At 41.9% G+C, this 23021-nt stretch overlaps 1 protein-coding gene across 1 annotated transcript in view; it reads right to left on the reverse strand.

The window, feature by feature from the left end:
• Window positions 1-1948: 1948 nt before the first annotated feature.
• LOC126273348 (uncharacterized) overlaps window positions 1949-23021 on the reverse strand; it is a 161997-nt gene continuing 140924 nt past the window's right edge. The window contains exons 14-15 of the mRNA XM_049976895.1: window positions 20971-21096; window positions 1949-2363 (exon numbers count right to left, since the gene is read on the reverse strand). Of these exons, the coding sequence (XP_049832852.1) occupies window positions 2239-2363; window positions 20971-21096 (251 nt within the window). The 3' untranslated portion in view covers window positions 1949-2238. The remainder of the gene's footprint in view (window positions 2364-20970; window positions 21097-23021) is intronic.

The following is a 23021-nucleotide window of genomic DNA, read 5'->3' on the forward strand; positions in this document are numbered from 1 at the left end:
TGTATATGAAATGAATTAAATTGACTGGAATGACATAAATCCATCGATGAGCATGAAATCAGTGAAGATGAAATGACACGTAATATGGACCACTGCAGACTGTTCAGAAGCTCTGAAACTGCATTGTAATAAATGGTAGTGATTTATAAAAATTTGTGACAGATGAGGATTCCAACATGGGTTTCCAACCCTTTAATGTATATGAGCATCATTCCAGCTCTCTGAGTTGAGTCCTGCTGTAAAACAAATTTTTCATTTCTCTTGATATCTTCATTGTATTGCAAGTTTAGCATGTCTGGATGTTTTGTGCAGATATCATCATACATAACTGCATCTTCAGCAGTTTCATTCCCATCAATCCATTATTTTTATTTCAACATATTTTATTCATTTGAACTGGGAAGGAAATAATATACCAGTTAGGGCTCTTCAGTGCTGTTCTGGTTTGTGTGGTGCCATAGATAATTTTTGACCCAAGATCAACTAACTATTCTTAAGGAATGTTATATCTAAGAAGATAATGAATACAAAACTAAAATTCAGTAGATAACAATATTGCTATATACCTTCATAAAGTTGTTATGGTAAAATCAGATCTAAAATAAATAAACAGCAAATAGCACCATCAATTTGATGAGTGAGGTAAGTTGTTTCTAATGGCTCTGAGCACTATGGGACTTAACATCTGAGGTCATTAGTCCCCGAGAACTTAGAAATAATTAAACCTAACTAACCGAAGGACATTACACACATTCATGCCCAACGCAGGATTCGAACCTGCAACCGTAGCGGTCGCGCGGTTCCAGTCTGAAGCGCCTAGAACCGCTGGGCCACTGCGGCCGGCGAGATAAGTAGGAATGGAGATTAACTAGTCTTTTTGTACATGTTGGGTAAAAACTGGGTGCTGCAGTGGATTAATACTATGATACCTGTGATCAGTGGGCAGGTGTTACCAATTCACAAGATAATTTTTATGTAATAAATGTCTTATGTATGTTAAATATGCCACAAACACTAGAGAGACTGAAGCAAATAATAATCACAAACGATTGTGAAACAACGGAAACAGACGTTTTTGTCAAAGTGCAACTCAAGCACAATGCAGGCACAGCTATGAGCATCCATTGTCAATTTAAACAGCTTGACTACATTAATAAAGATTTTTCATCTATTGTTATTTTATTTGCAAGAAAAATACCTGAAATTGGTGCACCTCATAAGACTGTCTGCACTTGAGTCTCTGTACCCGTGGACATTTTGTTATCATAAAATAATCTTATGCCCATCTTAGGTCATCAGGTTAATAATAATTACAGTTGCCTTGCAGTTAAAGTAGCATTAGAACTGTCTATTTACAACAAGAATAAGACTTCAGTAAATTTAAGCACAATTTTCAGTTAGTCATTTACAATGGAAAAGTAGTGCATGGTGAAACTATCAAAAAGTGTATATTTTTAAAAGAGTTAGCACAAAAAAGACTTTCAAATTCACTTCAATCGAAATTCGTCAGAAAGAATTAATGGATATCTTTAGAGGACTATCGCAAAGTATAGTTGTTGACAAATTGCTGCAAATCATAATGATCTTTCCTCTTTGTCTTCTCTTGAGGCTGGAGGTGAAACTGTTGCAAAAAGTGAGTTTTGCCTCTAGAACTTCTTTCTTAGGTAACTTCAATATTTGAATTACGTGCTTTATTGTGAGTGGTACTCATATATTTAATTTTCTGGTTTTCAATTATTTCTGTCAAAATTATTTCTGACTCCCTTTTCCAGTTCAAGGGCATTTAGACAACTATTATGATAGATATAGTTAATTGATATAGGCCCCATAATGGATATCTATTTTTTACTGTAAGTAAAAATGGACATTTCGTGTAACAGAGTTGTAAAAAACAAAATAATGGCATGTATTTGTTTTATTAAAACGTGCATACCTGTAATGAATTATGTTTGAATCGATTTTGTTATTTAATAATTCTGTCAATAACAACTATATGTTCAATGATACATGCTTTGAAATTTGGTTTATAAGAACGTCAGTGTTCTTAATGACTTTCCTGGAGGTTCAAACACATTTTTCAATTAATTTAAATATTTTATGGCAGTTATAGTCTTAAAATCAACTTAAATTTTTCTCTACAACACTCTAGAGGTAGAATAAGGTGATCCCACACCGACTGTGTGTAAAGAAAAATAAGGTCTTTTATATGAATCACATGCAGTATGTCACCCACAAACGTCACGTTTGTTTGGAGCTTTTCTTATCGTCATTGTTGTATTTATTCTTCTGTTTTATGTTGTTCAGCTTGACTACTCTCTTCCTTGGCAGTAATCTTTTCTTCTTGAGGTTTCTCTTGTCAGAGCCTGCAATGACAATGTATACATTTAACAGAAATTTTTACCAGTGTTTTACTATTACGACAAACAAATAATCCATATAATAAGCCATATTGTGTTGTACGACAACATGAAGGCAATGAATTTGAAATGAACACATAAAATTAATTTTTAGTTGCAATGCAATATTGATCTATATAACTTTTTCACATGTTTATCACATCTTAATTACTACATGTCTGTTAATATTAAACGACTCAACTCACAGTTTTGGTGGTCTTGCTCAAGTCATTGTTTGTTATCCAAAACAGACATTCATTCTTTCTGTTTTATTTTAAGTGATTCTACCGGCTTACTGTGAAATTAATTTCCGTTAATATAACAACATTTTTATGTTGATAATGCCGCATTTATTACAAACTCTAAATAAGACATGTGAGAGCAAATCACAAGATTTCATCACATCACTGAATACTGACTCAAATAACTCATTGTTTTAGGATTCAGCACAGTCTCCCAGAAACATTCTAGTCTGACTGTGTCCTATGGTTCCGCCATTTTTGTTATTAGAGGAGACAACATCTAGCCTCACCTATAACAAATAGAGAGGACGAGAGGGATAGCCATTGGTGGCCTTGAAACAAACTGTTAAGTGTGAAATTTCAGTTTCTCCCAGGACATAAAATGTTCAAGCAACTTACAGGAAGATGGTGATGTCATCAATAAATTATAATATTTCGATAGGTGCACACCCTGTCATTTTAAAGGTGCAAATACAACGAAAGCGTGTTGCCCAACTAAATTTGAAAGAGTGGTAATACACACACACACACACACACACACACACACACACACACACACACACAAACAAACACACACACACACACACACACACACACACACACACACACACACACACTGTAAACGCTGGCACAACCACACAACGAAAGATGATCAAAAGTTATCAACGTGAATGTTAATAACCACTGGGTGAAGTAACATTAATGCTATCCATCTGCTGATTGAGCAGGAAGAGAGGAAGGTCCACACAGAATTTAACCATAAACCTCCATTCCTATCTATAAGGTCACTTGCTAATTTAATTTAAACATCTTCCTTAATAACACTATACCAATAGCTGGAAGTGTGTTTTAGAAACTTCTTATTCTTATATTCCATAGGATATCCTCCTTCGAAGCCAATGTTCTGCTGAAGTATTACAGAGAGCCGAGTGGGAAAACCTCTGCATGAAGTCAGGGTAGCTGTTGAGAACCTGTGAATCGTCAACGATGCTAGTAAAACATTATTAGAGTCCAGTTACATATTCACAATGTTTACAAGTCGTCGTATTTGGTACCAGCCTTGACTGTTGCTCATTCACGTGGGTGCTGGATTCTAGCTCACGTCCGTCGAGTCAGCTCAGCGTTTGCACGCCCAGGAGGTGATGTCAGCGACCCTCACTTCCCGGTGGTCTACCGGAGAGCAGGCGCGACGGCTTCCCAGCGCGAAATGGTTCCCGCGCTGGCCGCGGAGTGTACACGGACCTACTCCGAACTCTACGATCACCCTTCATGATGCATCCATGATGTACCTGGTGTTGGTAGTCGTGTGGCCGGTTGATCTCCTCCCTATCCCTGGTAGGTTTCAGCGCCCGACGGCGCCTGTGTGTTGAACAGGAGTGTGGACCCCAAGGGACCCTGCTTGTGACTTCCTCGTTGAAATCCGATAATGGCAGCACTCTGCGATTGGTGTTGTCGGCAGACCGTCAGTTTCTCAATTAGAAGATGGTAGGCGGCGAGCAGCACGAATTTCATCATGTGACGGCTATCATCTTCAGTACGTCTTCAGCTAGTTCACAGACCGTGCCAGAGAATCTAGGACATAGATTCAATACAGTATCGCAATCATGGAATCGAGTACTATTGCTGTGAATGCCGTGGATCCCAATGATCAACTCATGACAGAGCTGGAGAGCTGCAGCATTTAAAGGGAGCTAACATGAGGCTATGACTCAAGGCTTGGTTCGTACTGTTGAATGTGCCCTCTTTATTGTGCGAGATTTACTTAACAGGCTATTGACTGCTGTGTCGGTACTTGCTAAGAGCTCCTATGAAAGAGATACAGTTTCTTTCAGCATGCCTTACGAGCTAACTAATCGCTTGTCTCGCTTCCTTTCGTTTTCTTTTACAATCTCCTTTCTTTCCAATCCCTACTCAGCAGACAGTGTTGTCGAGTCGAACCACCTGAGAAATATTGGTTTGCTACTTGCTTTCGCCTCATTCCCTGGCATGACTTGAATTTGCCTGTGGCACTGTGAGTGGGTTATAATAAAATTTTATAATTTCTATCCCTTACTATTCAGTGCCCTAACAGCAGATTACCTTGGCCGTTGTTAGCGAGTGTGACACTTATGCTCAGTACACCAGTCCTCCACAGTCCCGATTATCTGAGCAATGAATGACAAGCCACAGTAGCAAGGGATACTATAAACACTCGCACTTCACAAACCAAAATCATCATTTAGGGACCCTAAAAGGACCCTATTCTTAGAGATGTTCGAAAAAACACATTTCACACCATTTTTCCGCAGAATACGAAAGCGTTTTTGGAAATACTTCATGCTTAAGGCAAAAAGGCCGTAGAAAAGAGTGCCATACGTCTTTATCATCACTCGCCCAATTCAAGATAGGTCGATGGAACAATAAGCATCATATCTGTCTTTCAACAATAACCATTGTAACTCAGTTGACAAAATTTCACAGTCCGAGACAATATGAACCCTTTAAACAAAGATACATAGCACCCTTTCATGCTGGGCCATATGGCGACAGCTATCGGCATCTATAGTAGATACAAATCCAACGATCCTTGAGTCTTCTTCCTGACAGACAACTCAAGGGAGGGAAGGCAGCCGTCCTTTTCCATCTCCATCAAGAAGCAAATATTCAGGTCGATTGAATTCAGATGTTCTAAAAAACTGTTTAAATTCTCACTTCCATCAGGACAGGAAATAAAAGTATTGTCTACATATCTGAAAAAAACACACAAATTTCAAAGCCCCCGACTTCAAGGCACATTCCCGGAAACCTTCCATGAAAAAATTGTTTACAAGCAGAATCAGATAATAGGCACTGGATCTCTTAAACGTAATCCTGCTTTTCCAACATAAATGCAGTATTTCCCTTGTCTGTGGGTAAGATAACTATATCAGCTCCCTCAGATGCTGTTGTACTTACTCTGCGAACATCATCCAATAATAGACCAAAGGCTCACATGGGATGACCACATAAGCTACCTGACAGGCAAACTTGCATGTGTAATATTCCTGCTGTATAAACTAAGATGTTCTGTCAGTAAAAGTTTGATCCTTTGCTACTGTGCATTCTTTCAGTCACAACTACAATATGGGATCCTGTTCTGGGGTAATTCACCAGGCAGAAACTGTGTATTCAAATGGCAAATAAAGCAATTAGATGTTTACAAGGGTTGGTTCCAAGAGAAAGCTGTAAGGAGCACTTCAGTATATTAAACATAATGACACTCCCAAGTCTCTATATGTATAACTGTTTAATATACCTAAAAGAAAATATACAACAATTTACACAGAGAATGAATTTACATTTGCACAACACTCAAAACAACTGCATGCTTGATATACTGTATTCTAGGCTGTCACTGACACACAACAGTCACAAACACTTAAGTCTAAAGTTATATAATAAACTGCCACAATCTGCCAAAACCCTCACCCATTTTAAATTTAAGGAGGTATTAGACACATGGCTCAAAAATAAAGCATATTACTCAATTGAAGAATATCTTGAAAGTAATTTGAATGGAATGTATAAAAAATTGAAATAATGTACTATCATTAACTAAATATGTAAAACCCTATAATTAATTCTTGAATGTAAACTGTATAATGATTATTGCTGAAGTTGTCTGATTAGTAAGAAGTTTGTGTATTTAAATGTATTTATGTATATGTAAAATGATAATGTGAGCCAAATGTACAAATTAATAACTACTAAAAAGATGTATGTATATCTATACAAAATGTATAATGAAAAAATTAGTAACAACTATACTTTTATGAAATAGGTTCTTTGACAAAGCCAACTGCATGGTAAACATGCTGAATGGCTAATAAATAAACATATGAACATATGAATAAGTACACAACATATTTGTGTACTAACATCCTTGGCAGTGTCGTGAGTTACTTTGTAAGTAGCCTGTTTATATGTTGTATGTTGGCAGCGCTATAGTCTGTATTAATATCACTGACAGCGCTCTGCGCCCTCGGCAAAAGACTCTTTGGCATCAGTTAGCAGTTAGTAGTTAGTAGTTAGCGAGTGGAGAGGTTGGAGATGTGTTCTTCATGGAGACTCGGTGTTAGTAGGACATGCATTGTAAAATGAAGGAGGATGTAGATGGTAATGTTTGGGTACTGCAATTATTGACCACTATTAATTTTTGGAACTGGATGTCTCATGAATAAGGTATAATCTGCTAAATACATTGTTTGCTCTTCAACAAAATCTTTCTTTTGCTAACCATTATAGTTAGAGTCTATAGTAGTTAGAATCTTTTTATTTAGCTGGCTGTAGTTGCTGCTTTCTGTAATTTCTGTAATTCGTGTTATGAAGATTTTCTGTAAGGTAAGTGACTTATGAAAAAGTATGGGTTATTGTTAGGATTTCTTACAATTCAGTGCCATTCGTTTGTGTTAATTATTTGAAGCCATGTTGTCATATATTGTCGATAATAAATGAATAGGTTAAGTTTGAGTTGTCTTTGTCAGGGAAAATTCTGTTATTGAGTGCTGGAATGGTGAAAAGAAGTAAAGAGACAGTAGCAGCAGTTTCACTCAGCAGTTTAAGTAAACACTAAGAAGTTTCAACTTTAAAAACAGCCTGTTCGACAGCATGTATAAAATCGACAACTGGTAAATGCTAAGCCGTCAGTAGAAAGATAAAACCTTTCCCTAGCACGGATAATGCTGCCTTGTACAAAGCTAACCTCGTGAAATTGGTAACAGAACGTCGAGGTGTAGTATTAAACTCCAAGCCACGGAAACCTTCAAATTTCCTTGTTCAGGTGTTGAAATCATAATGTTGCGCCAATGTTTGCCATAGTTTTACACCATACCATGTCGCAAAACACCTTGTAACTCTATTGAACCCACTGTAGATCGATGTGTGCATCACATTAAGAACTCTGTAGATTTCTTATGTCGATTAGGGGGAGTCCATTTGAATGCTCCTGAAATCTTAGTAAGTTTTGATGTGGTCTCTCTCTTCATTCTCGTTCCTCTGCCTGATTCTTTACTTGTACCTGAGACCGTTTGGTGCGGGATTAACTAACCTATTTCGACATGTGGTGACTTCCATTTGTTGTCATCTACTATTGCTAATTTCTTTATACAAGATTTCTAGAAATGTGCCTTGGAATTGGCGCCATTTAAATTTGCTTGTTTTACTCAAATATGTAGACAGTACTTTTGTTGTTTGGCCTCATGGAAGTGAGAATTTAAATGGCTTTTTAGAATATCTGAATTCAATCCATTCGAATATTCGCTTTAGAACAGAGATGGAAAAGGATGGCTGCCTTCCTTTCTTTGACGTGCTGGTCAGATGGAAGGCTGATAGTGCATTGGGACATGCCGTCTATAGGAAACCACCCACCCTGGTTTCTATCGATAGGCTGGTAGTTGCTAGCATCTGACTGATCGTGGAACAATACTTCGCACCTTGGTTCACAGGGCCCACGTCATCTCGGACTCTGAAAGTTTGTCAAGCCCATGGTGATGTCAGCTCTCGGCAGAAGGGTTCCAGTGAAAGACAGACCAGATGCACTGCTCTATAGACCCATTGTGAGTTTGGTGAATGATGATAATGACAGATGACATCTAGGTCTACAGCTCTCTTGCCTTACGTATTATTTCCAGTAAGATAATTCGTATTCTGCGGAAATATGGTGTGAAACGTATTTTCGACTGGTATCTGAGGTTAGGGCCATTTTAGGGTCTGTTAGGAACGATCTTGGTTTGCGTAAAGAGGGTGTCTATCATATTCCTTGTAGTTGTGGTAGGTCCACAGCTATATCTGCATCAATAGTTTGTCAGCCACCTGACGGTGTGTGGCAGTGGGTACTTCTGATATCACTGAATCGTTCGCCCCTTCCCTGCGTGGGAAGAATGATTGTCGGTAAGCCTCTGTATTAGCTCTAATTTCTCGAATTTCCTCGTTGTGGTCAGTTCACGAGAGGTATGTAGGAGGAAGTAAAATGTTACCCGACTCTTCCTGAAAATTACTCTAATGAAATTTCAATAATAAATCTCTCCTTGTTGCATAACGCCCCTCCTGTAGCGTCTGTCATTGGAGTTTGCTGAGCGTCTCTGTAACGCTCTCTCTAACGATCCCGTGACGAAACTCGCCGCTCTTCGTTGGACCTTCTCTCTCACTTGTACCAGTCCTACCTGGTAAAGGTCCCAGACGTAAGAACAATACTCAAGAATCGGTAGAACAGACACCTTGTAAGGCACTTCCTTCGTAGGTGGATAACATATCCTCAAGATTTTTCGTATGAACCTCAGTCTGGCGTCTACTTTTCCAGAGTTCATTCCACTTAAGGTCACTCCAGATATATACTCCTAGGTATTTTCCGATAGTTACTGTTTCCCATAACTTGTCATCATTAGTATAATTGTACAGTGGTGGTTTCCTATCCTATATATGCACAATGTTACGTTTATCTACGTTCAGGGCCAACTGTCAGAACCTGCACCATTTACCAATCCTCATTAGGTCCTTGCGCAAATCGTTAGTGTCTTCTGGCGTTGCTGCCTTCTTGTAGGCAACCATACCTGCGAACAGCATTAAAAAGCTTCCGACGCACTCTACTAGGTCATTTATAAACACTATGTGATCAAAAGTATCCGGACACCTGGCTGAAAATGACTTACAAGTTCGAGGCACCCTCCATCGGTAACGCTGGAATTCAGTACGATGTTGGCCCACCCTTAGCCCTGATGACAGCTTCCACTCTCGCAGGCATACGTTCAATCAGCTGCTGGAAGGTTTCTTGGGAAATGACAGCACATTCTTCGTGGAATGCTGCACTGGGGAGAGGTATCGATGTTGGTCGTTGAGGCCTGACATTACGTCGGCGTTCCAAAACATCCCAAAGGTGTTCTACAGGATTCAAATCGGGACTATGTGCAGGCTAGTCCATTACAGGGATGTTATTGTCGTGTAATCACTCCGCCATAGGCCGTGCATTATGAACAGGTGCTTGATCGTGTTGAAAGATGCAATCGCCATCCCCGAATTGCTCTTCAACAGTGGGAAGCAGGAAGGTGCTTACAACATCAATGTAGGCCTGTGCTGTGATAGTGCCACGAAAAGCAACAAGCAACAACAAGCACAGCAAGCCCCCTACATGAAAAACGCGAGCACATCACATCACCACCACCTCCTAATTTTACTATTGGCACCAAACACGCTGGCAGACGACGCGCACTGGGCATTCGCCATACCCACACCCTGCTATCGGATCGCCACATTGTGCACTGTGATTCGTCACTACACACAACGTTTTTACACTGATTACGCTCCTTACATCAAGCGATGCGTCGTTTGGCATTTATGGGCGTGATGTGTGGCTTACGAGTAGCCGCTCGACCATGAAATCCAAGTTTTCGCACCTTCCAACTAACTGTCATGGTACTTGCAGTGGATCCTGATGCAGTTTGGAATTCCTGTGTGATGGTCTGGATAGCTGTCTGCCTATTGCACAATACGACCCTCTTCAACTGTCGGCGGTCTCTGTCAGTGAACAGACGAGGACAGCCTGTACACTTTTGTGCTTTACGTGTCCCTTCACGTTTCCTACTTCACTATCGCTTTGGAAACAGTAGACCTAGGGATCTTTAGAAGTGCGAAAATCTCGCTTACAGACGTATGACACAACTGTCACCCAATCACCTGACCACGTTCGAAGTCCGTGAGTTCCGCGGAGCCCCCCATTCTGCTCTCTCACGATGTGTAATGACTACTGAGGTCGCTGATATGGAGTACCTGCCGGTAGGTGGTAGCAAAATGCACCTAATGCGAAAAACATATGTTTTTGGGGGTGTCCGGATACTTTTGATCACATAGTGTACTTCGTAAACAGTAACAGGCCTGCTTCATAGGTTCACGGGTGCCACGTCTGATAAAGTTGCGGAAGCTGCACAATATCGCAACGAGACAGCTGTTCGTCATCTTGAGGAGCTTACTGACGTGTTGCTGCGGTCCTATCACACTTCTTTGGGGTACTACCGAAATTACCTTCACATCTGTCAATATTGTTCCGTCAAGAGTGACGTGTTGAGTCCCATCTCCGTGGAGGCCTTGAATCCAGTCGCGGTTCTGGTCCGATATTCGGCAAACCCGTATTTTTTTTCACGATACGACACTGCCGGACCGTGTCAAATGCCTTTCTGATGTCAAGCAATACGGCACAAATCTGGGCGCCAACGTGTACAACAGCTGTGGATCTCATGGAGGAACAGAATGAGCTGAGTTTCACAAGATCTGTTTTTGTGGAATCCATCTTCATATTTATAGACGATATTTTCGTTCTACAGAAATGTCATAATACATGAGCATAAAACATGCTCCATAATTCTTCAACCGAGTGACGTCAACGATTTAGGCCTATAATTTTGAGCTTCCGTCCAGCGACCCTTCTTGAAAACGGGAATGACATGTGCTTTTCTCCAGTCGCCAGGTACCCTTTGTTGCCCCAGCAATCTATGCTCCACATCTTCGCCCTCTGCACTAAGTATTTGATGTTGACTACTCCGATACTCTGCAATTTGTATCCTGACACTCTGGTCAAGCAAAAATATTTTATTAGTTTTCTGGACATTCCTTGTAACACCCATAGTCATAGATGCTATCACGACCTCATGATCACTGATACCCTCCTCTATGTTAATTGATTCGAGAAGTTTAGGTTTGTTTGTTGCTAAGAGGTCTAAGGCGTTACACTCACGAGTTGACTCTCTACCTATCTGGTCGAACTATTTTTCGGAGCCGGCCTCTGTGGCCGAGCGGTTCTAGCCGCTTCAGTCCGGAACTGCTCTGTTGCTACGGTCGCAGGTTCGAATCCTGCCTCGGGAATGGATGTGTGTGATGTCCTTAGGTTAGTTAGGTTTAAGTAGTTAAAAGTTCTAGGGGACTGATGACCTCAGATGTTAAGTCCCATAGTGCTTGAGAGCCATTTTTTATTTTTCGGATAAAACAATCAGGCTATCGTCACATAGTTTTGGTAACATGACTCTCTCAGTATATATCTGGCAAGTAGAAGCCACCGCCCATTACAACAGCGTGATCAGGAAAATTGTTCACGAAATTCTGCAAGTTCTCTCTGAAGCGCCCTACCGCTACACCTCCTCTCGCAGGTGGTCTGTAAAAGCACTAGATTACAATTTTTGGCCAGGGTGTGTAAACTTACTCAGATCAATTCATATTCGGAATTCGTGATAACCCTGCTATATATTGTCGGTAGATATTATTTGCAACAAATAACCTATCCTCACGATAATTGTTCCAATCTGAATTTAGGATTTCATTGCTATCCAAGTCCGGTTTCGACCAACTTTCTGTTTCTAATAGTGTTTGGGTCTACCTTTAAGCGATACTAATTGAGGGTCGTTACCATGGATGTTCTTACACTTTACTAACATCATATTAATCTTTTCTATTGTCGACCTACAGGGACAAGAATTCTCTGAGATGAATACGGCTCTTGTACCTTCGATTTTGGCAGGTAGTTCATCTCTGATACGTAGGGCGAGGGTGGGGAGGAGGGGCACTCTAACCTAAAAACGCCCATGTACATGCCACACGTAATCCGCTACCCTAGTAGCCTCTTCCTGCGTGTAGTGCACGCCTTACCTATTAAGGGGAACCCTATAGCTCTACACACGACGGCGAAGGTCGAGAAATTCGTATCTGATACCATCTCTGGTTTAGACCTTCCACTCTGCTCTAAATCAGAGGACTGTGATCACCCCAGGATACAACGCCACAAGTAGAGAGCTAGGCCTGCACCCCTTGTGCAGTGCTAGCTGTCGTCACTAAATTATCCATCTTCCTGTGCGAGCCGCGCGGTCTACAGCGTCTTGTCAAGGGCGGCGCGGCTCGGCCTGTTGGAGGCTCGAGTCCTCTCTCGGGCTTGGGTGTCTTTGTTGTCCATAGCGTAAGTTAGTTCAAGTGAGATTAATTACTGTGTAAGCTTAGGAACCGATGACCTAAGCAGTTTTGTCCCATAAGATGTTACCACAAACTTACAAATTTTTTTCCTGTCGGAAGTGAGGATGGTCTTAGAGCGCTAGCGGCAGGCGTCATTCTTGCCGAATGAGCAAGGGATTGGAGCCAGATGCACACATTGACCTCAATGCATAGGTTCAAAAAAATGTCTCTGAGCACTATGGGACTTAACATCTGAAGTCCCCTAGAACTTAGAACTACTTAAACCTAACTAACCTAAGGACATCACACACATCCATACCCGAGGCAGAATTCGAACCTGCGACCGTAGCGGTCTCGCGATTCCAGTCTGTAGCGCCTAGAACCACTCGGCCACTCAGGCGATCTCCGTGCTTAGGCTGAAGTTCTCTTTCAAGTGTGACATTCAGAGCTCCTTTGTTCTGAATCAACACAACTCGGTCAACTTGTATCGATCCAGAAATAGGGAGTTCTGGCTCAGGTCATCGAAAACAAATAGTACACGTTCTGGCGTTCTGCCATTATTACACCTCAGTCCCTTCTTCCTCACCCACAGCATCTGGCTGCAATGCAAGTTTTATATTGCTCTTCTTTTATGATGATAGGGCAGCGGTGTATGTTTATGGAACTGTACTTGCAGTGAGTGTACTGGTATGTGGTTTTCCATGTATGCTGACTAATTACACTGCTGTTTGCTGGTTCAATACAACTAACCTTGCTTGGTAAATTCTTTAGTGTGTTTTAAATGGGAATACTTTACTGTGACTTATTTTCGGCAATATAATAAGTATGTCGTGACAATTAAAAAAATGATTCTCTAGTGAGTGTATGGTTGACACATCGACATTCCCCTGTAGATGTCAGAATGATCAGCATTAATTTAATTAACCAATCAGATCACTCCCCTTGATCCCACATACATTTAATGAAAAAGTTGTCACAACGGGTAACTAATAGGACGGGGATGACCATAGCAAACAGGAGATATGGGCGCTGCAGCTCACGAAAGGTAACAAACAGGGTGTTCATCTAAATTTGAAATTGAACTGTGTTTCTCTTTGAACCCTGTTTATTACAAAGTTCCCTGATGGCCTACATTAATAACAATTATTTACAGGACTTCTTCAATCAAAAGCAATGTATAAAATAATAAAACTGTCAGTTGTTAACATGGAAAAATACAAATTTAATAAATGTATATCTCTACAAAGTTTGAATAATTCAGGGAGTTGGGACAAGGCTGTAATATACAAATGATACACGCAGAGATAAATCCACGGTGATCACACAATAATTGTCTGGTAGAAGTGTGAAAAGACTACATATGCAACTAACATTCCCGACTGATTCATAATGGGCCTGCAGATGCTGGATTACGAAGTATGGCTAGTCCTAACAGTGTGCCGATAAACGCACATAAATTTCTGCACCCGATGAAAGAAAAATTTCAAAGAAATAAAACCAAGGGCTCAGAGGATTTTACTCTGAGCATTGGGGATGCAGATTTAGAAGAGGTAGGTTGCTGATGGTTTCTGGGAATGGGGCTGGACAAATTTCTGACAAGAGAAAATCACATTCATAAGATATATTCTAAAATAAGCACAAACGTATTGTTAACAAAGAAAATGTCCTATACAGTGGATACAGAAGCCTAGCTAAAAATGTACTGTGGACTTATCTTCCCACTTATATTGTACTGTGTACCAATATGGGTAGGAGGAGCAGAAGTACAAGTTCAGAGAATTTTAAAATTTGAAAAGAATGGTATCAGATGCATAGTGAAACTAATGTCACAGAAGAATTTCAGTTATTAGCTGTACAAAGTCTAGACATACAAGAGACAATACTTTTAGTCCTACATTGTACAGCAGCTCTAAACACAAATTTCCATTATCACAACACAAGACCTGGAGACAATTACCATATTTGCGACAAAAGACTGAAATTCATGGATAGGGACCATAGAAATGCAGGTAGTTTGTTTTATAACAGGCTGTCACTTAGCGTAAAGAGCATAAAAGAACTCAACACTTTTTTTAAAAAAAACTGAAGAAACATTTCTTTTCTGGATTTTGGTTAAGCTAAAGCAATACTTTCAGTGAAAATCATAAAACAAAGGAAATTAAAATTGCGAATGGCATACTTAGTGAAAATACAATTAAAAAAATTTTTTTTCACTTTGTATACATTTCTAAATATTTTCTGCAGCATGGCATGCATATGTGATATAAAAGAGTAGGAGTAGTTTTTCAGTCTGTACAACTATCTTAGTATTTTTCTACAGTATGGCATACATACCATATACAGGGTGTCCCAGAAATGTTGCAACAGACTTTGAGGGATTATAGAGGGTGATTGGAGAAATGATGAACCCATGTCCAGAAACGCCATCCGACGACGCTACAGAGTGTCAAAGTCACAGACATCGACATCTGCAAGTGGGCTACCCCTTCGGCAGTAGACGTGACTTTGTACCCTGACGCTGAAACCCTCTAAAATCTCCAATGTCCTCCGTCTACAGGAGAAAAATAAACTGCAGATGGAAACCTGTGTCCAGAACCATCATCCGCCAAGGCAACAGAGCATCACAGTCATAGGAGACAAGGCTTGTCTACGCCACAGCTAAATCTATCCTCTCCACTGGTGATCAGGGCAATCAGTCGCGATCACTAAATAACGAACAATATTGCGAGATGTTCCACCTACTGGCAGGCGCTGGCCCCTATAACTTAGACTCTTCATAATGTCGTTGGATGACGTTTTGGGACACGTGTTCCTATAATTCATTTGTTTCTCAAGATACTCTCTACAGCTCCTTGAAGTTTGTCACATTTCTGGGCTACGTTATATAGCTTTGTCTACTTCCTTATTTCTGCAAGATTTTTACGTAAATAAATGTAGGCTATAAGCATTTATCATTATTACATATTACTAAAAGTTTTTTCTCCGTGTTGTTTGGCTGTATCTATAATATCTTGTTACTATTGATTATCTGTTACTATCATCATTTAAAAAAATTGTTTTTTGTGTAAATTATAAACTTTTAATAAATTCCATACAAAACCAGCAACATGACATGTCTAATAACACAGTGAAATATATTCAATAGACAAAAATAAACAAAAAATAAATAACAAGAGAAAGATTATCCACTCATTTCATTTCAAAGCATCTAATTTATTTCAGCAGAAAGCAGTGTTCATAAGTTGCTGTGGGGCTTGAGAAGACAACTAAGGAAAAACTTGAAGACATGCAAATTAATCGACAGAGCGTCTGTCCAAGTTTTAACCCACATTTCAGGTGCTCGGTATGTTTGTGACATGGAAAATTTCAATATAATAATTAGAGTCTTGCCAAAAACATCGCAACATGTCATGGTTGATATCAGGAACTTACAATAACTTGCGTTATTTATCCTTCTTTGCAACTATTCCTAATTAAGCAGCAGTGGGAACAAGAACAAACAATCTTTGATATGACCCCATAACAAGAAATCAGATGGAGATAAATCAGGTTACTATGAGGGCCACTGTCGACAATGAGAGTGATGGTTAGAAGCATATGCATTCTAATATAGGCAATTTGGCACTGAGGTAAACAAGAACGTCTGAAAGTGTGGGGGAGCTCTGTCTTGGTGCAAAATGAAGTCTCCAGCAACTGTGGATTAAGCCAAAGATGTAACGTTCCAGGTACACAAAGCCAGCCACGATTTTCTCCGAAAAGAGAAATGGTCTATGAACATTTGAAGAGGACAAGGCACAAAGCACTTTAACTTCAGGTGAAACTAAAATTTGTTCCATAATCTCTGTTGCCGAAATACACATTCTATGACGATTCACTTCTCCAAACATATTAAATGTGGATTTGTCACTGAAAACCGACTCCTGAGAGGAACTGTCTTCCTACAGTTGCTGCTGAAGATCATTGCAAAGGTCAGAATGAAATCCACTGTCCCAAATAGTAAGCGCATTTAACAACTGCAGCCATTTGATTTTACACGCAGATGTTTGCGCTGAATGTACCATGCCATTGACAGCATTATCTGCAGTTCCCTGCTCGCACGTTTTGTCGATTTCTTTGGGCTCCTGAAGAATCATTTCCGCACACACTCCACCTTCTCAGCTTGTGATTAACCGCCGGCCTGTTTTCTTCGCACCAGATATGCAGTCTCAAAGAAGGTGTTGTACCACTCATGGATTGTTTCGTCCGTTGGAGCTTTTACCTAATATTTGATACGAAATCGTCGATGAACCGCCACAATCGAGTCACATTTAGCGAATTGAAGGACACAAAACGCACAAATCTCTCCAGCTTTCGTCATGTTATAACACGGCTGCTCCCTAGTGGTACACTCTGCAATTACGCCACGGCGTGTATTACGAATCGAAACTTGGAGATATGCTCTACCCACTGATATGCGTCATTTTCCTGAGTCTTGTAGTTTTCGTGCAGTCTGTTTATGGTATCCTGGAGGTACTTGTGAATAACTCCATGTCAAATCTGAAGGAGTGCCTAGCACAGTGGTTCCCTGCTTGGGGTTAATTATCCTCTGAGGAGTAAAATGGAATCGTCTTAGAAGTAAAAACAAAAGGGTTCTATTCCATTTCGGTCACGAAATTAAATCATTTTTAAAAGACCATTACTGTTATCAATATTGCTTAAGGCTGATTACATAGATTACCAATAACTGCATTTCACTTCTCAAATGCCATCACTAATGCTTGACGCAGTGAGATGAATGTTACAGCTTGTGAAACGAATGTATGAACTACATCTTCATCAAATCATGTACCTGCTACAAACGTTATTGGCGCTTTGTAAGATACACCTATTACAGTAAAATGAGACATGTATATCACATATGCTTAAATACCTCAGGACAATAAGTTCTCCATGTTGGAGATAGTTCCCGCAATGGACCAGTAATTGCTTCATCATTCATTTCACGACAGATTCGAACTGATAATGACAGCATGATGTAACGACAGCTATGTAATGGGTACAACACTTCTGTAGGGCCTAACAACATTATTATTATTATTGTTAGTGGTAGTGGTCAGACACAAAGCGCTGGTAGCATGAAGTCTTCTTACATTGAAGAGCCAAAGAAACTGGTACATCTACCCAACATCGCGTAGGACTCCCGCGAACACGCAGAGGTGCCGCAACACGACGTGGCATGGACCCGACTAATGTCTGAAGTAGTGCTGGAGGGAATTGACACTATGAATTACGCAGGGCTGTCCATAAATCCGTAAGAGTGCGAGGGGGCGGAGATCTCTTCTGAAGAGCACTTTGCAAGGCATCCCAGATATGCTCAATAATTTTCATGTCTGGGGAGTTTGGTGGCCAACTGAAGCGTTTAAACTCATAAGAGTGTTCCTGGAGCCACTCTGTAGCAATTCTGGACGAGTGGGGTGTCGCATTGTCCAACTGTAATTAACCAACTACAAGAGAATGCACAATGGACATGAATGGATGAGGTGATCAGACAGGACGCTTACGTACGTGTCACCTGTCAGAGTCGTATCTAGACACATCAGGGGTCCCATGTCACTCCAACTGCACACGCCCCACACCATTACAGAGCCTCCAGCAGCTTGAACAGTCCCCTGCTGGCATGCAGGGTCCACGGATTCATGAGGTTGTCTCCATACCCGTACACGTCCATCCACTCGATACAATTTGAAACGAGACTCGTCCGCCCAGGCAACAAGTTTGCAGTCATCAACAGTCCAATGTCGGTGTTGATGAGGCCAGGCGAGGCATAAAGCTTCGTGTCGTACAGTAATCAACGGTAGACGAGTGGGGCAACGGCTCCGAAAGCTCATACCGATGATGCTTCGTTGAACAGTTCGCACGCTGACACTTGTTGATGGCCCAGCATTGAAATCTGCAGCAGTTTGCGGAAGGGTTGCCCTTGTGTCACGTTGAGCGATTTTCTTCAGTCGTCGTTGGTCCCGATCTTGCAGGATCTTTTTCCGGCCGCAGCGATGTCGGAGATTTGAAGGTTTACCGGATTCCTGATTTTCTCGGTACGCTCGTGAAGATGTCGTACGCGAAAATCCCCACTTCGCTACCTCGGAGATGCTGTGTCCCATCGCTCGCGCGCCGATTATAACACCACGTTCAAACTCACTAAATTGTAGCAGCAGTAACCGATCTAACAATTCCGCCAGACACTTGTTGATTTATATAGGCGTTGCCGACCGAAGCGCCATATTTTCCCTGTTTACGTACCTCTGTATTTGAATTGTACCAGTTTCTTTGGCGCTTCAGTGTGTTTCAGCCATTTCTGAAGTAAGGAGTGCAGCAGTCAAAGCATGTACAAACAGTTAATATGTGCAGACACTTCAACTTGGTTGATTTCAAATGGGGTTGCAGAGCATGGTTGAACCATGTGTCACTTAGGAGGGGAGCGGTGCGGAGGAAACACGTTTAGTAACAAGTGTCTACTCTCAAATTGGGTAGTTAACTTCCTTTCCCGAAGAGAAACTGTAGACAGCACTTGCAATGGACTGGGATTTTTTTCAACATTGTGTTAGAAATGTTAGAAATAAGCAGTACCAATTGTCTCATTGACTCCTTAATTCGTGGTTCTGTAAAACACCTACAAGAAACAAATATCATTTACTATTCATTGTTTCAAGAATAAAGCTGTTGAAAGAAAATTTTGGACACCTAAAAGAACCAAATGTGACTTCTCTTTCATTATTAAATAAAAGTGTAGAACAAAATTCTTATTCGTTCTAAATTTTAGCTACGCGCTAATGTTGAAGATGGGGGGGGGGGGGGGGAGGGAGGTACTACATTCATTCTCATAAATTAAGGATAATGCTGATACATGGTGAAACAACGCTCTGGTGGGCGAGTTTAAATCACTTCGGGGTATGACCACGCGGTGCATTTGAACTGCGGTCGTCGCACGGTGGCGCTGGCAGAAGTCCACATACACAAAGGTGTGTTGGAGCACGTCAGAGTACGGTGCAGCGAGTAAGTGAGCACACGTTTTCAGACGTGCTAATGGTGACTGTGTGTTGAAAATGGCTCAAAGAACACATATTTATGACGTTGTGAGGGGTAGAATACTACCTGATCCGGGAGGCTAGTCAAACGCACCATTCTATAGCATCGACCCTCCGTGTGCCACAAAGTGTGATCTCAAGATTATGGTAACGATTCCAGCAGACAGGAAAAGTGTCCAGGCGCTACACTACGGGACATCCACAGTGTACAACACCACAAGAAGATCGATATCTCACCATCAGTGCCTGCAGACGTCCATGGAGTACTGCAGGTAGCCTTCCTCGGGACCTTACCGCATCCACTGGAACAGTTGTCTCCAGACATACAATCTACAGACGACTGAACAGACATGGTTTATTCGTCCGGAGACCTGGAAGGTGCATTCCACTGACCCCTGGTCACAGGAGAGCCCGTAAAACCAGGTGTCAAGAACACAGTACATGGTCATTGGAATAGTGGTCGCTGTTTATGTTCACAGACGAGTCCAGGTATAGTCGGAACTGCGTTTCTCGCCGGGTTTTCATCTGACGTGAACCAGGAACCAGATACCAATCCCTTAATGCTCTTGAAAGGGACCTGTATGGAGGTCGTGGTTTGATGGTGTGGGGTGGGATTATGATTGGTGCATGTATACCCGTGCATGTCTTTGACAGAGGAACTGTAACAGGTCAGGTGTACCGGAACGTAATTTTGCACCAGTATGTCCACCTTTTCAGGGGTGCAGTGGGTCCCACCTTCCTCCTGATGGATGATAACGCACGCCCCCACCGAGTTGCCATCGTGGAGGAGTACCTTGAATCAGAAGAATATGGTGGCCTGCCTGTTCTCCAGACCTAAACACCATCGATCACGTGTGGGATGCTCTGGGTCGAATTTCCGCTGCACGTCTTCAAATCCCTACGACACTACAACAGCTCCGACAAGCACTGGTGCAAGAATGGGAGGCTATACCCCAGCAGCTGCTCGACTACCTGATCCAGAGTATGCCAACCCGTTTTGCGTACTGTGAACGTGTGCATGGTAATCACATCCAATATTGATGTCGGTCTACATGCGCAGGAAACAGCGGCGTTTTGTAGCACATGTGTTTAGGGACGGTTTTCTCAACTTATCACCAATACCGTGGACTTACAGATCTGTGTCGTGTGTGTTCCCTATGTGTCTATGCTATTAGCGCCAGTTTTACGTAGTGCCACGTTGCGATTATCCTTAATTTATGAGCATGATTGTACGGTCAGGGGTACTGGTCTCTCAGAAAGACTGGGAAGCAGTGGCCTAGCAGAGAGAGTTGCCCGGCCTGCCGTGTAACGCCTCTCACCAGCACGCACCGTGTCGCCTGCGCTGCCGGCCGACGTGCAGTGCCCGCGCCGGTTGCTGCTGCTGCGGTCTGGCGGCTTTCACGCTGCGAGAGCTCCTGGCAAGCCCCTGCCGCGCCTCGCCACCTGTGTCCGCTCCTGCGACACACAAGCACAGCACGCCCATTCACTGCGATAACTCTCGCAAGATACTAACACAACTCCGCTGTCACACGTACAAACACGGACATTTTCTCCAGAACTGACTGGCAGAGACCGAAGCTGTGAGAAAGCGCAGGTGAAGTCTTACAAAAAAGTATAAGGAGCAGCCGGTCACCATTAAACTGAATAGGTATATGTCTGGCCTTTTTTAGGGGGAATTATTATTCGTTAAGTTATGAAAGCCTACTTGTTAGAAGAATGAGATTTTCTCTCTGCAACGGAGTGTGCGCTGATCTGAAACTTCCTGGCAGATTAAAACTGTGTGCTGGACCGAGACTCGAACTCGGAACCTTTGCCTCTCGCGGGCAAGTGCTCTACCACTTGCCAGCCAAAGGCAAAGGTCCCGAGTTCGAGTCTCGGTCCGGCACACAGTTTTAATTTGCTTGTTCGAAGTTTGTTGTTTGTGTGTAGCCTACACTGGCCGAAAAAAAAATTAGTACACCCTTTTAAAGGTTACCAGTTTACTCAAGACTTATTGTTGCAACAGTGTACATGAAATGTTTACATTTACATATCAATAACACAAGCGGTTCTGAGATACCACATTTTGACCCGTGTTGAAAAGCTCTTAGTTGTTAGCAGTTTAGCGTCCACGGGTGGCAGTGGAAGCGCTGACTCTGTCATCCAGTCTATCGTACAGATAGCGAGTACTATCCTGGGATACGTGGGTGAGTCAAATGAAAACCTTAACTATTTTTTTAAATATTATTTATTGTGCAGAAATGGTTCAAAGCTGTATAACTTTTCAACATAATCTCTCCCACGCTCAATGCAAGTCCTCCAGTGCTTAAAAAGTGTATAAATTCCTTTAGAAAAAAATTCTTTTGGTAGTTCGACCAACCACTCATGCACCGCGTGGCGTACCTCTTCATCAGAACGGAACTTCTTTCCTCCCATTGCGTCTTTGAGTGGTCCGAACATATGGAAATCACTTGGTGATGAGGAATGGCGCCATTCCTTGCTCGTTTCTGGTTGGTGGAAGTGAACCCATGTTTTTCCCCCAGTAACGATTCTTGCAAGGAAGCCATCGCCTTCTCGTTCAAAGCACCGAAGAAGTTCTTCACAAGCATCAACACGTCTTTCTCTCATTTCAGGAGTCAGCTGCTGTGGCACCCATCTTGCAGACACTTTGTGAAACTGGAGCACATCATGCGCAATGTGGTGTGCTGAGCCATGACTAATCTGTAAACATGCTGCAATGTCATTTAGTGTCACTCGGCGGTTTTCCTTCACTATGGCTTCAACTGCTGCAATGTTCTGTGGAGTCACAACTCGTTGTGCCTGACCTGGACGAGGAGCATGTTCCACTGAAGTCACACCGTTTTCGAACTTCCTACTCCATTCTTAGACTTACCGACGTGACAAAAATGCATCACCGTACTGAACCTTCATTCGTCGATGAATTTCAATAGGTTTCACACCTTCACTAGGAAAAAACCGAATAACAGAACGCTGTTCTTCCCTGGTGCAAGTCGCATGGGGGGCGGTCATCTTTATACTGTTACTGCGACGGTATGTGTGCATCTGCGCTGTGCTGCCACCTACAGACCATTATGCACGCTGTTTGTAGCACGCTTACCAACTTACAGGATAACGGCGTAAAATTTCGATTTGTTATTACAAATTTAAGGTTTTCATTTGACTCACCCTCGTACGTTATGCCACCCCTGCTCGACCTGTTCACGCAGTTCTGTAAGACTTGTTGGTTGGTTGGCGAGTCACACGACTTACGTCTCGTTGTATCATGCAAGTGTTCGATTGGAGACAAGTCCGGATATCGTGCTCGCCCGGTAATGTCTGCACGTCTTTCAGAGAACTCTAAGTTTCACGGGGCAGTGTGTAGGTGAGCATTATTCTGTTGG

The sequence above is a fragment of the Schistocerca gregaria genome, chromosome 5 (assembly GCF_023897955.1).
Source record: "Schistocerca gregaria isolate iqSchGreg1 chromosome 5, iqSchGreg1.2, whole genome shotgun sequence".
Lineage (NCBI taxonomy): Eukaryota > Metazoa > Arthropoda > Insecta > Orthoptera > Acrididae > Schistocerca > Schistocerca gregaria.